Source organism: Mus pahari, chromosome 23, assembly GCF_900095145.1.
Source record: "Mus pahari chromosome 23, PAHARI_EIJ_v1.1, whole genome shotgun sequence".
NCBI lineage: Eukaryota > Metazoa > Chordata > Mammalia > Rodentia > Muridae > Mus > Mus pahari.
Genome location: NC_034612.1, coordinates 13,709,458 through 13,724,791, shown reverse-complemented (window position 1 = coordinate 13,724,791; position 15,334 = coordinate 13,709,458). Strand labels below are relative to the sequence as shown.

Below are 15,334 nucleotides of genomic sequence, written 5' to 3'. Positions count from 1 at the left end.
AGAGAGAAAGAGAGAGAGAGAGAGAGAGAGAGCACAAGAGAGAGAGGGAGAGGAAAAAGAAGAAAGAAAGAAAGAAAGAAAGAAAGAAAGAAAAGAAAGAAAAGAAAAGAAAAGAAAAGAAAAGAAAAGAAAAGAAAAGAAAAGAAAAGAAAAGAAAAGAAAGGAAATTAGAAGCAAGGAGGCAAATATGGATGGCCTCCAGAACTGCACTGGGTCACGATCCCCTGTAGCAGGGTCTCTTTCCTTTGTGATGCTAGGATGACACACAGCCTCACATGCTAGACACATGCGAAGTCGTACCCACATCCCACTGCCACTTCTTTAGAATGACCATTTTAACAGAGCATGGCTTCCTGGTTTACATGAATGAAGCAGCTGCGACTCCTGCAGACTGTGTCCCATAGGACTCTGAATCCCCACTACTGCAGAAAATCCCAGTTCTACACTGAGAATGTCTATTGTTTTCATTTTGGCTAGTTCAGTGTAGAGACCACATTGAACAGTCGAGGCTGTAATAGATCCAGCAGAAAAGAAGACAGGACTTTCCCTTCAGTGGACTGAAACACAAAGACACACAGGCAAACTCTTTGCCGGGATGCGACAATTTCATCGTAAAAATTCGTCTCGACATCATACCAAGGAAATCCAGTGCCAAGAAGATGTGGTTCCCAACTGGTCTGTTTTTTCTGCAGTGAAGAACACCTCTGCCAGTTGAAGTCCATTTTCTGGCCAGTTTGCCTTTAAAAATATGAAAATCATTAAAAATCAAGTCTGAGGCTGCTGTAGGGGTACAAATGTCATTGTCACCTTTGTTAGAGGGACATTACCTTATCAGTTAACTCTAGGTTCCTTGATGCTTGTTCCAGCCATTTTGCAAGAATGTTCTGAAACAGAAACACCATTTAAGGATAAAATTCTCATACACACACACACACACACACACACACACACACACACACACACACACACACACAAATCCCATAATCAATTTTTAAGTCTTTTTCAAAAATATGTGTGGGGAAGGGGGGGTGCACATCAGCTCTCTTGGAGCTGGAACTGTAGGTTTCTTTTGGAAGAGTAGAATGTACTCTTAGCCACTGAGCCACCTCTCTAGCCTTATAATGGTCTCTTAGGAGGTATTGATCAGTTACATGGCAGGACACTGAACCCAAGACCTTGAACATGGTAACATTCTAACACCGCCTTTGCTGTTTTTTTTTCTTTTGAAGCAGGGACATACTCTATAGTTCATGCTGGCCTATGACCTGTTATGGAGTTCAGACTGGACTCAAATTCCCAGAACTCCATCTCAGTGCTGAGACTGAGGTGTCTCCCACTGTGCCCAGCTCTATCATCTTTTACAGGCCTTCTCCAGTAACCCAGTACAGAGCATTACATGAAGTTAAATCTGTAGGACTGGAAATACGGGAGGCAACTCACTTGTCCTTCAGGAACAATCCTCCTTACAAACGGGATCACTTCGTTTTTAAACCAGGAGCAAAGTTTTTCCAAGGGGAATTGTGTAGATATTGAGTTCAGCAAATTCTCCAGCATTTTCACGTCAAACTTGCTTTCAAAGTCAGCCTGAATGACAGAATCAGAAGATTTGTCTGACAAAATTAAACCCTCAAAACACAGACCTACAGGATCAGTGAGTGGGGGTGGGGGTAAATAAAAAACAAATATAATGACAGAGAGTCACAAAAGTGCCCTGGCAGAACCATTACTTTGCATACTAACTGAAGCAAATTGTTTTCTTAAAGAAAAAAATTCAAAAGAATGTGTTATTGATAGGTCTTTGGGATTTTTTTGTTTGTTTGGTTGGTTGGTTGATTGGTTTTGGTTTTTTTTGAGACAGTTTTCTCTGTGTAACCCTGGCTGACCTGGAACTCAGAGAGATCCTCCTGCCTCTGCCTCCGAAGTGCTGGGATTAAAGGCGTGCACTACCACTGCCCAGCAATGTCACTTAATAATGAATGAGAAAGGTAATTTATGCTATGCAAACAATTCAAATGGGGGCGGAGTGTCACAACTCATGAGTTAGTAGTAGACATTAGGGAGTAGACACAACACACACAGAAACCAGGAAATGGTGTATTCTAAGGAAAATGCAACTAGAGATAATAGCACAGATACCCATAAATGTATGTTAGTGTCATAACAATGCTTTTTGAACCTAAAAGTTCTATAACAATATCAGCCAACAGAAGGGGATTTCGATTAACTGTCTGTCTGTCTATCTGTGCATGAGATGGTCTACATTGCCCAATCTGGCCTGAAATTCCTAGACTAAGCAATCCTCCTGCCTCAGCTTCCAGAGAGGCTGACTACATGTGCCACTCACTGCACACAGTAATCAGATAAACACCTTTAATGGGTGTTCCTTCACCACAGTCTAAACAGTAGGGACTTCCTCTCCACCACGTCAGCAAAAGCACGACATTACTAAATCTCTTAAGAAAAATGATGCCTGGGCTGGTGAGATGGCTCAGTGGGTAAGAACACCCGACTGCTCTTCCGAAGGTCCGGAGTTCAAATCCCAGCAACCACATGGTGGCTCACAACCATCCTTAACAAGATCTGACTCCCTAAAAAAAAAAAAAAAAAAAAAAAAAAAAAAAAAAGAAAGAAAAATGATGCCTACTGGCCGATGGTGGCGCACACTTTCAATCCCAGCACTTGAGAGGCAGAGACAAGCAGATCTCTGAGTTCAAGGCCAGCCTGGACCCCAGAGTGAGTTCCAGGACAGCCAGGGATACACAGAGAAACCCTGTCTCAAAATAAACAAAGGCAAAAACAAAAACCAATGTCTACTGAGGAAAGCCTCTGAAGACGATGAAGTAAGGCACGACCAGCGTGCCACAGCCTTCCTCGGACCTGTTATTATCTGGGACCATCTCCCCTGGGACAGGTCACATCTTAGCACTCAAGACACACCGCCACCCAGTCACACTTGACAGCCTGTTAGTTTCCAAGACTCAGCCACCCATCTCAGAAGTTAGAAAGCAACCAAGGAATTAAAATGCAGGGAGCTGCAGAGATGGCTCAGTGGTGGTGAGTACTGGCCACTCTTCCAGAGGCCCTGACTTCAATTCCCAGCAACCACATGGTGGCTCACAACAAATGTAATGGGATCTGATGCCCTCTTCTAGCATTTAGGTGTACACGAAGACACAGCATTCATATAAATAAATCTTAAAAAAAAGAGAGAGAAAGGAAGGAAGAAAAGAAATTAAAATGCACAGTATATTACCCGATGTCTAAGCCAAAGATACTGAGCACAAATGAAGTTTCCTTCACTTAGCTGCAAAAAAACATCCCTGAGGCCATCTTCGTTATTCAGGAACTCAATCCAAGAGCTACCACTGAGAAATTAGAGGGAAAACTCGAGTTAGGAGTGTAAAAAAAATACTTTCCAAATAGGGATCATTATACATCTAAGCCACGTTTTTGAACGTGTGTAGATTTAGTGGGGGAAAGTATGCTACAGCATGCATGTAGAGGTCAGAGGACAACTTGTAGGAATTGATTCTCTCCCCATCATGGGGGACTAAGGGACTGAGAGCAGGTGGTCCCATTTGGTGGCAAGCACCCTGAGCATCTTGCAGAACCTAACTACTTCCCCTTTTCAAATTTTAACTTTAACTCATGTGTATGCGTGTTTTGCCTGCATATACTTATGCATACCACTCACGTGTGGGTGCCCTCAGAGGTCAGAGGAAGGAATATGGTTTCCTCAAACCGAAGTAATGAATTATTAAAAGCTACTGCATGGGCGCTGGGAACCAAATGCTGGTCCTCTACAAGAACGAGTGTTCTTTAAGGCAGAGCGACCTCCACACGTTTTTTTTTGTTTTTTTTTTTTTTTGAAAATAAAGTAAAACACAAAACAAATCTAAAAGTTCCACACTGTGAAGTAACTCTCCTGAAACTCAGAGAAGCCCTGTTGAGTAACAGCAGTGTAGGGATGCAGGCCAGACAGTCACAGCATAAAGAGCAACCTGGCGAGATGGCTCACTGGTAAGGAGTACAGCTTGTTCTTCCAAAAGACCGGGTTCAATTCCCAGCATCCACACAACAGCTCACAACTGTCAGTAACCCCAATTCTAGGGGATCCTGACACCCTTAGAAATATATGCATGCTACAGAGCAAGTTGTATACCAGCCTAGGCTAAATGAAACCCTGTCTTAAAAGTAAAAAAAGAAAAAAGAAAAGAAAAATGGAAAATGAGGGGCTGGAGGGACGATGGCTCAGTGGTTAAGAGCACTGACTGCTCTTCCAGAGGTCCTGAGTTCAAATCCCAGAAACCACATGGTGGCTCACAACCATCCATAAAGGGATCCAATGCCCTCTTCAGGTGTGTCCGAACAGAGTGACAGTGTACTCATACGCATAAAATTAAAACAAAAAAACTTAGCAAACCAGTTTTATTTTTGTAACCCTCTACTAATTAGCAAAACACAAGACTTTTTTGACTAAGTGAATGAAGGAGAAACAGACATTCTCTAAGCCATCTACCAGAACAAACATACCGATAAATATACTCACCTCAGCAACTGTGCTCCTAGATACTGAATCCAAATAGATAGACTTACTGACAAAAATATAGTAAGTATATCACAATATAATCCTTACTTATTATTATTACTTACAAATATAAGACATGTTTAACAAGAATAGGAAGTTAGAAAACACAGGCAATGACCATGAGCAAAATAAGAAACAAGGTTCCTGAGCCAATTCTTGCTGGAAAGATAGTACTTCCTATCCTTCGAATGCATGGGCTCCCTCCGCCCTCCCTTGCATACAAGTCCACTCAAAGGACTACTATCTTCTCACGATATCCCAAAATTATATTTAGTTCATAACCTGAAAATTAAAAATAGAAGGCACATACCTGAACTTCTCTGGTCCAAATGCTCCATAAAATGTAGTTAACTTTGCATGAGCCTTTAGCACCTAAAGAAATAAACAATTGAATAGTTTTAATAATTGTAATAATGGAGAGAAAAAAAATGAAGGCCGATATAGATATGTTTAAAGCTGGGCGTGGTGGCGCACAACTTTAATCCCAGCACTCAGGAGGCAGAGGCAGGTGGATTTCTGAGTTCGAGGCCAGCCTTGTCTACAAAGTGAGTTCCAGGACAGCCAGGGCTACACAGAAAAACCCTGTCTCAAAAAAACAAAAAACAAAAAAACAAACAAAACTATAATAAAGGATGTGGGCTGGAAGCTCATCAGGTAAAAATATTTGCCATTCAAGCCTGGTGTTAAGTCCCTGGAACCCACTTAGACATAAGGAACTAATTCCAAAACATTGTCCTTTGACCTCCACATGCACACCACAGCACTTACATCCATGCAAAGACACACACACACACACACACACACACACACACAAAGAGTGATGATACTAAAATGTAAAAACTTCAAAATGCTAAAAACAAGGGCCAGTCTTCTTCAGAAGCCTCGTATACATTCTCATTTTAACTCATATTTTGGCTCAATTCTCATCAATACAAGTTCGTTATTTAACACATCCCACACAAAATAGTGAAAACACTTCTAGCCTTATTTTATTATAAAGGCAAATGCATATGAGATGTGGGTTTTCTCATTTAATCATTTACATTTAGGGCAAAACTCAGCTGGATTTTGTCATGTGCAGAGGGGGAGTTGGCTGTGTGTACCACCACAGACACACAGAGAGCACAAGACCATCTGCAGGAGTTGGTTGGTTCTGCCCTAGCAGGAGAATCTCAAGGTCTGACCTTGGGTCTTCAAGCTTGGCACAAGCCCCTTGCCCCACTGAGCCCCCTTGCCTGCCCTATTTTGGAATTTAAATGCACTATTCTTGTAAGCACTCCCCGTATTCATCGCTGGCGGCCACTTATTGAGTGTTTGCCAGCTCCCAGGTACTAGACAAAAAAGTTTACAGAGACTGGATGTTTTAACTCCCAAACAACCATAGGAACAACGGCACTTGGAATCCCATGGTGGTGATGAGGAAGCTGAGATAGTTCGAAGTCACTTAATATCAATCTGCCTTGGAAAGAAAACCAGCAATGTCTTCAAGCTCCGTTAGCTACAGATGCAATGTCAGTACCTCCGTAAGGGCGTCAGAAGAGGCAAGTAGAGTTCTGTCTTCTTTCTTCATGAGCTAAACATGCATGGACAGCAAGAGATAAAAAAAAGGACATGTTAGGGCAGGGACGTGCTGGGAACAGATAGAGTCAAAATACACCGTATATAGATGCAAAAGAGGGGAAGGAAAGGACCACAAGGAGACACCCGCTGTCAGACTCTTCATAAAAAGCATGGACTTTGATCTGACAGGAAACGTTTCTCTTTGAAAGGAAGCTGTATTTAAGGCCAAAATAAAAGCAAGTTGTTACATGCAATGTCAGTAAACCATAAAGAAATGATTTTGGGGGTTCAGCAGCTAAGATCATTATTGCTTTTCCTGAGTACCCCAATTCAATTCAGCACCAGGAGGATCTGACACCCCTTTCTTCTCTCAGAGAGAGCCTGCATTTGCTTGCACAGAAACACACACATTACTAAAAATAATAAAAATTGCTGGGTATGCCGACTCACACCTTTAGTCCCAATACTGGGATGTAGAGGCAGGCAGATCTTTGCTAGTTCAAGGTCATCCTGATTGACATAAAGAGTTCCAGGCTAGGAAGGACTAGAAAATGAAATTCTGTCTCAAAAATAAATAAAATAAAAATATTAAATAGATATTGTTTAAAAATAGTGGATATGAAAATTGCCCAAGCCGGGTGGTGGTGGTGGTGCACACTTTTAGTCCCAGCAATTTGGGGAGAGGCAGGTGGATTTGAGTTTGAGGCCAGCCTGGTCTGCAGAGTAAGTTCCACGGACAGCCAGGGCTACACAGAAAAACCCTGACTCAAAAAACTTAAATAGGGGCTGGAGTGGCTAAGAGCTCTTTCAGAGGTCCTGAATTCAATTCAATTCCCAGCAACCACATGGTGGCTCACAACCATCTGTAATGGGATCCGATGTCCCGTTCTGATGTGTCTGAACACAGCTACAGTGTACTCATATACATGAAATAAATTAAATAAATCTTAAAATAAAAAGTAAAAAATAAAAAAAAAAACTAAATAATAAAAAAAAGGAACATCCAGATTTTACACACCAAGTAGAAAATTAGTAGTTATCAGGAGGGAGGGGTCAGAATGAAACCATACAGGTGTCAGTCTTAAATGACTGAGATGACAAATGCACACATAATTCATTGAGTAGAATGAGAACCGTGAACTTGAGATGGCTACACTGCGTCTTACGTAAACTGTCCCAAAGCTGGGAGGGAAAAGGTTGCTTAAAAAAAAAATCCTTTAAAGAAGAAACACAAAAACTAAAGGACAAGAAAGTACATTTTGGCTGACAGAATCATGAGTGACTAAAGCAAATTTTTCCTAAAGAAAAATAACTTACCCTGGTTTTGGCATAACTGAGCATTTCCTGGGTGGTTTCATAGGTTACCCATTGGGCCTTGAGGCAGAAATTCACCACGAAGTCATCGTCCTGTTTGAAATACGCCAGACAAAGGCAAGTTAACAATATTGGATTGTTGGATCCAATAATAACATTGGATAGCACATCCCCCGGGAATCCCAGGTGACAGCTGGGAAGACACACCTGGATTTTGCATAGGTTTTCTTTAGCTTCAGCTACAAGTTGCTGCCATTTGGACTGCTCGCTCTTGTCGGAGGAAATCAAAGCCAGCTTCTCCAACATGTCATTTGACTTGACCTTATAGACCAGCTGTAACACAAGCATGCCACAGTGGGTGCTGGGGATACACAGTGTCTGCATGTCACTGTTCCCGCAGGCTAGGGAAACCAGAGGACTGAGGGAAGGATAGCAAGACCTTGGCAAAGATAAAAACAGAGGAAGGAAGGCAGGGAAAGGGGAACCCCATCTACACAGTAAAGCCAGATTATTAGGAATTATAAAAACCATTTTTATTGAATCCTTAATAACCATGTCAGGGATTGGCCAAAGAACTTGATTTAAGCTAAGACATGAATCTAATCTAAGTAACTTCCCACTGACGGATAAGCAGATCAGTAAAACCCGGCCTAGGGCTTTACCTGGCTGTGTAGACAGCCAGGTCTACACAGAGAAACCCTATCTCGGAAAACCAAAAAAAAAAAAAAAAAAAAAAAAAAAAAAAAAAAAAAAAAAAAAAAAAAAAAAAAAAAAAACCCGGCCTATATACACTGAAGACTAGAGTCTTAGAAAAGAAGCCACTGTGTCACTAACAACGTCAGCCAACCTGTAGGATGTCATGCTGAGTGAGGGCCCAGAAAGATGCATGATCTCACAGATGCACAGAACTCACAGAAGCAACGCAGGGATGCTGCTTAGAGTGGAGGGGGTGGAGGAAGCAAAGCAGGGCGTGTATCCAAGGGAGGAGACTCAGGTAAGCACGGGACAAAAGAGACTGAGAAATCTACTAAGTCACATGATGTATGCGTGTATTGGAAATTGCTACAAGATAGATATATTATCATCACTATTTTTTGTTTTGATGTGGTCTCTCTTCAGGGATATCTCTCTCTCTCTCTCTCTCTCTCTCTCTCTCTCTCTCTCTCTCTCTCTCTCTCATTATGTAGTCCAAGCTGGACTGAGACACTCACCAGGACTTGCTTGACTGTGACTCTCCCAGACATTAAAGACTTGTATCCCAGCACACAAACACACCCAAAACTGGGCCTATTCACATCCCCTAGAGTTAGAGTTACATATGATTGTTAGCCACCATATGGGTGTTAGGATTTGAACCCCGGCCCTATGTAAGAACAAGTTCTCTAAACTGCTGAGCCATCTCTCCAGCCCCTAGAGCTCTTCCTCTAATTAATTCAAGTAAGAACATGGGGGCCATGTCCCTGCTGCACATTAGATCACGGAGCCCATGTGCAGCCCTTCTGCATCTCCTCAGCCCCTGGCACACCAAGAGATGCCTGCCCGAGAACAACAGAACAAATGGATGCTTGGACACTTACCTCAACATCCAGTCCGAACTGAAGGGCAAAGCTCTCGGCCTCCGAAAATCTGCGCTTGTGAAGTAACCGGCTCAGTCTGAAGAGTGGAGAAGAGATTTTACCAGACGCCCTATTCATCAGAGGCTTTAGGGTTCACATTAAAGGGAAATAATGCTTTAAAAATATGACAAGGTACCTGTTTTCTGGTAGCACCTCTGTAAGGTACCTGAGTACTAAGTCAGACACAGAGTCCTCACATAGGCTGAAAAAAAAGTTACACTGTGAGTAGCTCTGTCACGCAGTATTCATGAGTAAATTCAAAGTTAGCTATGTATGAATTATTGGGGAAAACAAAGCATGACCTACTTAGGATCATTTTTGTGAATTCCTTCCAGAAGATATATAGTGTCCTACAATCATAACAAAAACATGATTAAAACCCAAATGTAGAAGCCACCAAGTACTTTATAATTATTAGAAAAAAACAAATACTTCTGGAAAAAATTATCCATCCATCTGTTCTTAAAATCACTAGGAAAACCCTCAAACATTGAGGAAAAATATTCTCTCCTGGTTTAGAAGTCATGTCACATAAAGAACTTGCTAATGATAACGAGAAGATCTGATCACAGGAAGAGACCTGGAGGGGCTGTCTTAAGCCCCAAACTCGAGTTATCAGACGTGTTGACAAACAACTTCACCTGCTGAGTTATCTTGGTAGTCCTAAAAATAGCCTTTCTTTTTTTTTTCTTAAAAAAAAATTCTTTATTTATATTTTATTTTATTGTATCTATTTGAATGTATGTACACCATGTAAATGCGTGGGTATGAACAGAAGATGGCATCAGGTTCTCTGGACCCAGAGATACAGGGGTTATGAGCTACCATTTGAGTGTTGGTAACCAACTTCAGGTCCTCTGCAAGAACAGTAGGCATGCTCAAACACCGAGCAATGTCTCCAGGCCTCAAGAATAGTGTTATTCATACACACACACAAAATCAATGTGTATGGCTGCACACACCTTTAGCCCCAAAAGGCATGTGAATCTCTATTGAGTTCCAGGCTACTCTGATCCACATATTGAATTCCATGGCTTAGGGCTACACAGAGAGCCTGACTCAAACAAACGAAGAGACAAACAAACAAACAAAAACCACAATTTGAAAATATAAAAAAGAAAAAAAAAAAAAGGAAATGTAGAGAGAATCTCTTATAAGCAACAACTGTCAATAAAAAAGCCAACGACCAATGAGCTGAGGTAGGAAATAGGTGGGGCAGTGGAAGGAAGAGAGGATTCTGGGAAAGAGTGAGCATATAAAAGAGATTCAAGAGCGCTGAGAGAGGACGGACATAAACCAGAGGTAGCTGAGTTCAGGACAGAATGAAGAAGCAAGAGAAAGTTTCGAGTGAGACAGATAGACGTAAACCAGCAAGAAACTCAAGTGAGCAAGAATAAAGGGAGCAAGACCCTGGGAAGACGCTAAGGAAGAAGCAGACCAAGAGTGCCTGGGAGGGATGTGGAAGACATACAATAGATTAAATGGTTAGATAAGTTATGACCTAGTCAGGGACTGAGCCAAAACTTATAGCCTAGACATTTATTAATAGTTTCAGAGTCTGTATTCCAAGAGCAGGAGCTGGAAAGAATGAACAGAATTTTTTTACATGAAAATATAAATATTTTTTATTAAATACTGCTTATGACATACTAGTAATTTCTTAAAGTAAAAGGAGATGAAAAAGGTCACTACCCTAATTTGATCTTCAGAGGCGTTATAGATGCACTGATGTGGCAGTTTTAGAATTGAAATAACAAAGTCAGTTTTAACAAAGCACCGTGAGCATTGTTCGGTAGGGATGGAAAGGAAGCTGAGAAGCTGAGGAAGGGCTGATAGCTCGGAGGTGGAGAACATGTGCCACTCCTGCAGAGGACCCAAGCTGGAGTCCCCTGACCCACACCCAAGAGCTCACAACTGCCTGTCACTCCAGTTGCAGCAGATCTGACACCTTTCACAAACATATTCACCCACACCTACACCCAAAATTAAAATCGATACATTTTTTTAAAAAAATAAAACAACTGAATAGCAGATGAAGTTTTATCTTAATTTCTATGAAGACTCAGCTGGGTCTCTCGAGTATGAACATAGGTATAAGCCAGAGATAAAGCGAAGTATTACACTAAGTTCCACTCACGCTTTTCTGACTTGTAAAAATGAATAAGCATACCGTGCTGATTCCTGCTTGAACTAAAGAAGAAACACTAGATACTTCCAACGAGTACAGTATTTCCATCGAAGGTAAAGAATAAATGATGAGGTTTCTCATCTACAAGAAATGAAAATATAAACCTATTAGCACAAGTTAGCACTTCCCCGGCAAGACATCTATTAACACATCTTGTACAAAGCCAAATGCAAGAAACCACAGCACTCTTACTACACAAGTAGGCCTGCCACAGTTATTATATAAATGCTACACACAAAACTGTGTTCTTAAACCAAAAGAAGACATGCTCGCTCTAGTCCACCTGCCCCACGAATGAAGACATGCGCAGAATGCCCCACCTCCACTCTGGGAGCGCTGCACCTTCACAACAACCCACCTAACTATGCCTTTTCTTCTGTCCCCGCCCTTTTCTGTTGTCCCCGCCCTTCCTTTCTATTTGCTTTCCTTCCCCCTTCTCTGCCCTTTCCTTTCCTTCCTCGGTCAGCACTGGAGGCTAATTTTAGTGCCTTGCACACACTACTCTTTCATGGCTAGCCCTTGCCTGTTCAACACAGGGACTTGCTATACAACCCAGGAGAGCCTTGAACTCATGACCTTCTATTTCAGCCTCCTGAATGCTAGAACTACAGTTGTGAGATACTACACCTAACTCAAATAAGTTAATTTTTTTTTTTTCCTCCAGAGACAGGGTTTCTCTGTGTGGCTCTGTAGAGATCCACCTGCCTCTGCCTCCCGAGTACCATCACTGCCCGGCTTATTTTTGGTTCCTAAAATGTTCTGTTTGAAATGGAGAGCCAAGATTTTCATCCATTCTTTGAAAACTGGGCTCTGCATATTAAGTCTTGCTTATCGAGGTCTTTGTGAGCTATAATTTAGCATGCTGTGAGCATTAACTGGCCAGTAATCCTGACTTCCAACTCATAAAACAGACAAACGTGCAGTCAAGTCCCCGGGTACCTTCTCCTTCGTTGTTGCTGTCAGGGTGACTAATTTGAGATTTGTAATCCCTTGCCTAAAAGAGAAGAAAAACTCAAGTTAAAAAGTCATGTATGTCTTTTTTTTTTTTAAAAAAGATTTATTTATTTATTATATGTAAGTACACTGTAGCTGTCTTCAGACACACCAGAAGAGGGAATCAGATCATGTTAAGGATGGTTGTGAGCCACCATGTGGTTGCTGGGATTTGAACTCAGGACCTTCAGAAGAGCAGTCTGTGCTCTTAACTGCTGAGCCATCTCTCCTGCCCACCATGCATGTTTCTAAGTATGAACTTACATAAAGTGATATTCTCACAGAAAGGTCAAAACCCACTCAGAGAAGCGCGTGGGCTCTGTTTCCCCTGAACACATCCCAGATTCTGCTCCTACCACCATTCTCTAGATGCTCACATTATACTATTTGTGCCAAATAGAAACTGGCAAATAATGAATCGGTCCTTCCTCTGCCAGACAGACTCAGATGTGGTTTCGAACACAAGACGTAGTAAACAATTTGAACCAACCCAGACAGACACTTGGGGCTATGGAAATCACTACCAACTAGACCCCCAACATTACCAGGTAACAGATGAAGGAGAATCCGCTTCTGTTGTGAGGAGAAACTGCTCTATGGGAAGAGAGGGCCAGTTCCACACAGGAGTGAAAGTGTAAGCATCCCACAAGCTCAGCACATTCTACAGGAAAGACACCCATTTAGACCTCTATGATTTCAAAGGTAAACGCCAGGCTTCGTTTCTTGGTGCACACCGAGATGAAGCGCAGCATGCGGTCATGCAGCCAGCTAATGTTCTTGTCTACCACCTTTATTAATAAATGTATTATCAGGTAGAAGGCGTAGCTCAGGGTTAGACTGGGAGCTGACTCCCTAGCACAAAGGCTCAAAGAACAAAAAAAAAAACAGTCATAGTAAATGAAACCACTAAAGAAGTCTCAGAAACGTACGTCAGTATCAAGCACAAAAAGCAGGTTGTCGATCAGCTGAAATGACTTTGCACCTGAAAGAGAAAGAGAGATGTATAAGGGGTTTATTTTATCTCACACAGGAACCTGCATCAACTGTAAATTCATGGCTTCATGAAAGGGCAGAACTACATTTAAATGACAACCCCATTTTCACCTACTCCTGCCTCAATTTTGACTTTCATTACTGTTGTTCTTGTTTCAAGGTGACTAATAAAATACAAAGCCTCGGGCTAGAGAGATGGCACAGAGCACCTGCTGCTCTTCCGAAGGTCTGGAGTTCAAATCCCAGCAACCACATGGTGGCTCATAACCATCCGTAACCAGGTCTGACTCCCTCTTCTGGAGTGTCTGAAAACAGCTACAGTGTACTTACATATAATAAATAAAGAAATCTTTAAAAAAGAAATATAAAGCCTCTCCAAAGGTAATGACTAAGCACGTCACAAACATGGGTGGAAGTCACCAAATGAGTCTGGCTTGTTTCAGGGTGATGACAAAATGGCCTGTGCTGAGAAAAGTAGCTTGTATCTGTACTCTCGGCATTATGGAAAATCACACAGGAGATAGGCTCAGATTTGAGGCAAGTCTGGGCTACTGCAATCAGCCTAGACTATAGTAAGAGCCATCTCAAACAACAACAACAAAAACAACAACAACCCAAAATCAGGGTGGGCAAGATGGGTCAGCGCATAAAAGCGCTCGCCACACCTGAGAACCAGAGTCCAATCCTCAGGACCAACACGCTGAAAGGAGAGAGCCAATGCTCGGGTAACCTCTGTCGCTACATGCACATACAGTAACGTCACCACGTGTGTACACGCACGTACAGTAACGTCACCACGTGTGTACATGCACATACAGTAACGTCACCACGTGTGTACACGCACGTACAGTAAAGCCACGTGTATACATGCACGTACAGTAACATAACCATGTGTGTACATGCACATACAGTAATGTAACCATGTGTGTACATGCACATACAGTAAAGTAACGTGTGTACACGCACATACAGTAACATAACCACGTGTGTACATGCAATGTACATGCACATACTGTAAAGTAACCACGTGTGTACATGCAATATACACACCAAACAGATGTAACTTAAAAGAAAAAAGGAAAATGGGCCAGAGCACCTGCAAGATAGTTCAGGGGTAAAGGCTGTTGCCGCCAAGTCTGACGAGCTGCGATCAACCCCCAGAACCCATAGAGCAGAAAGAGTTAGAACTGAGAGTTATTCTCCTCTGACCTCCACTCAGTTTGTGGTTCTGCCAGAGGACCTGAGTTTGTTTGCAAACTCACAAACACAGACACACCCTTTAATCCTACGCAGCACACACATCCCCTATAGAAGCACATACATCACCTATAGCAGCGCAAACCAGTGTTACTATTCTACTGTGCTGGAGGATCAGAAGTTCAAGGTCTGCCTCAGCTATACTGCAAATCTGAGCCCAGCCTGGGACATTTCAGAGTGTAACAGTGGCTTATCATTACCTTTAATAATGTCTGTGTTCACAAAGTTCTTAAGAGACATTTCTTTCTTGGTAGAATCTGGTTCCCATTTTGAGAATGCACAATTACCAGTTCCCTAGAAAAGTGCAACAGAACATCAATTGGAAATCTTAAACCCAAACCATCCAGGAGTCGCACAAAGCAGATATACACAAGCTGTACACATTCTGAGTTCAAGCACATGTGTGTACCTGTTCCCCGGAAGGATGCTGGAGAATGAACCCCCAGGGCTTTGTTAAGCTAAGTGAGTACTACTCTACTACTAAACTATATCTCCAATCACTTGCATTTCATTCACAGGCAGTGTCCTGCTGTTGCCCAGGTTGGCCTCACTTAAGATCCTCTCATGTGAGCCTCCTACCTGGATGGTTTTGCAAGCGAGGTTTGCAGGCATGGCCCTTATCACGTGGCATATAGGAGCTTGCATCTGTTTCCCTTTCAGCTTAAGAAGTGACTAGAGGGACTAAAGAGATGGTTCGGTGGTTAAGAGAGCTTGACGTTGCCAGGCGTGGTGGTGCACGCCTTTAATCCCAGCACTCGGGAGGCAGAGGCAGGCGGATTTCTGAGTTCGAGGGCAGCCTGGTCTACAAAGTGAGTTCCAGGACAG

At 42.3% G+C, this 15,334-nt stretch overlaps 1 protein-coding gene across 1 annotated transcript in view; it reads right to left on the bottom strand.

Annotated features, from left to right (window-relative positions):
- Kntc1 (kinetochore associated 1) overlaps window positions 1-15,334 on the bottom strand; it is a 74,043-nt gene that overhangs the window by 46,793 nt on the left and 11,916 nt on the right. Inside the window, exons 10-25 of the mRNA XM_021222668.2 lie at window positions 14,710-14,803; window positions 13,189-13,241; window positions 12,805-12,920; window positions 12,206-12,260; window positions 11,249-11,347; window positions 9,385-9,428; window positions 9,215-9,280; window positions 9,040-9,115; window positions 7,670-7,795; window positions 7,466-7,555; window positions 6,108-6,161; window positions 4,899-4,960; window positions 3,254-3,365; window positions 1,441-1,584; window positions 828-884; window positions 637-738 (exon numbers count right to left, since the gene is read on the bottom strand). Of these exons, the coding sequence (XP_021078327.1) occupies window positions 637-738; window positions 828-884; window positions 1,441-1,584; window positions 3,254-3,365; window positions 4,899-4,960; window positions 6,108-6,161; window positions 7,466-7,555; window positions 7,670-7,795; window positions 9,040-9,115; window positions 9,215-9,280; window positions 9,385-9,428; window positions 11,249-11,347; window positions 12,206-12,260; window positions 12,805-12,920; window positions 13,189-13,241; window positions 14,710-14,803 (1,350 nt within the window). The remainder of the gene's footprint in view (window positions 1-636; window positions 739-827; window positions 885-1,440; window positions 1,585-3,253; window positions 3,366-4,898; window positions 4,961-6,107; window positions 6,162-7,465; window positions 7,556-7,669; window positions 7,796-9,039; window positions 9,116-9,214; window positions 9,281-9,384; window positions 9,429-11,248; window positions 11,348-12,205; window positions 12,261-12,804; window positions 12,921-13,188; window positions 13,242-14,709; window positions 14,804-15,334) is intronic.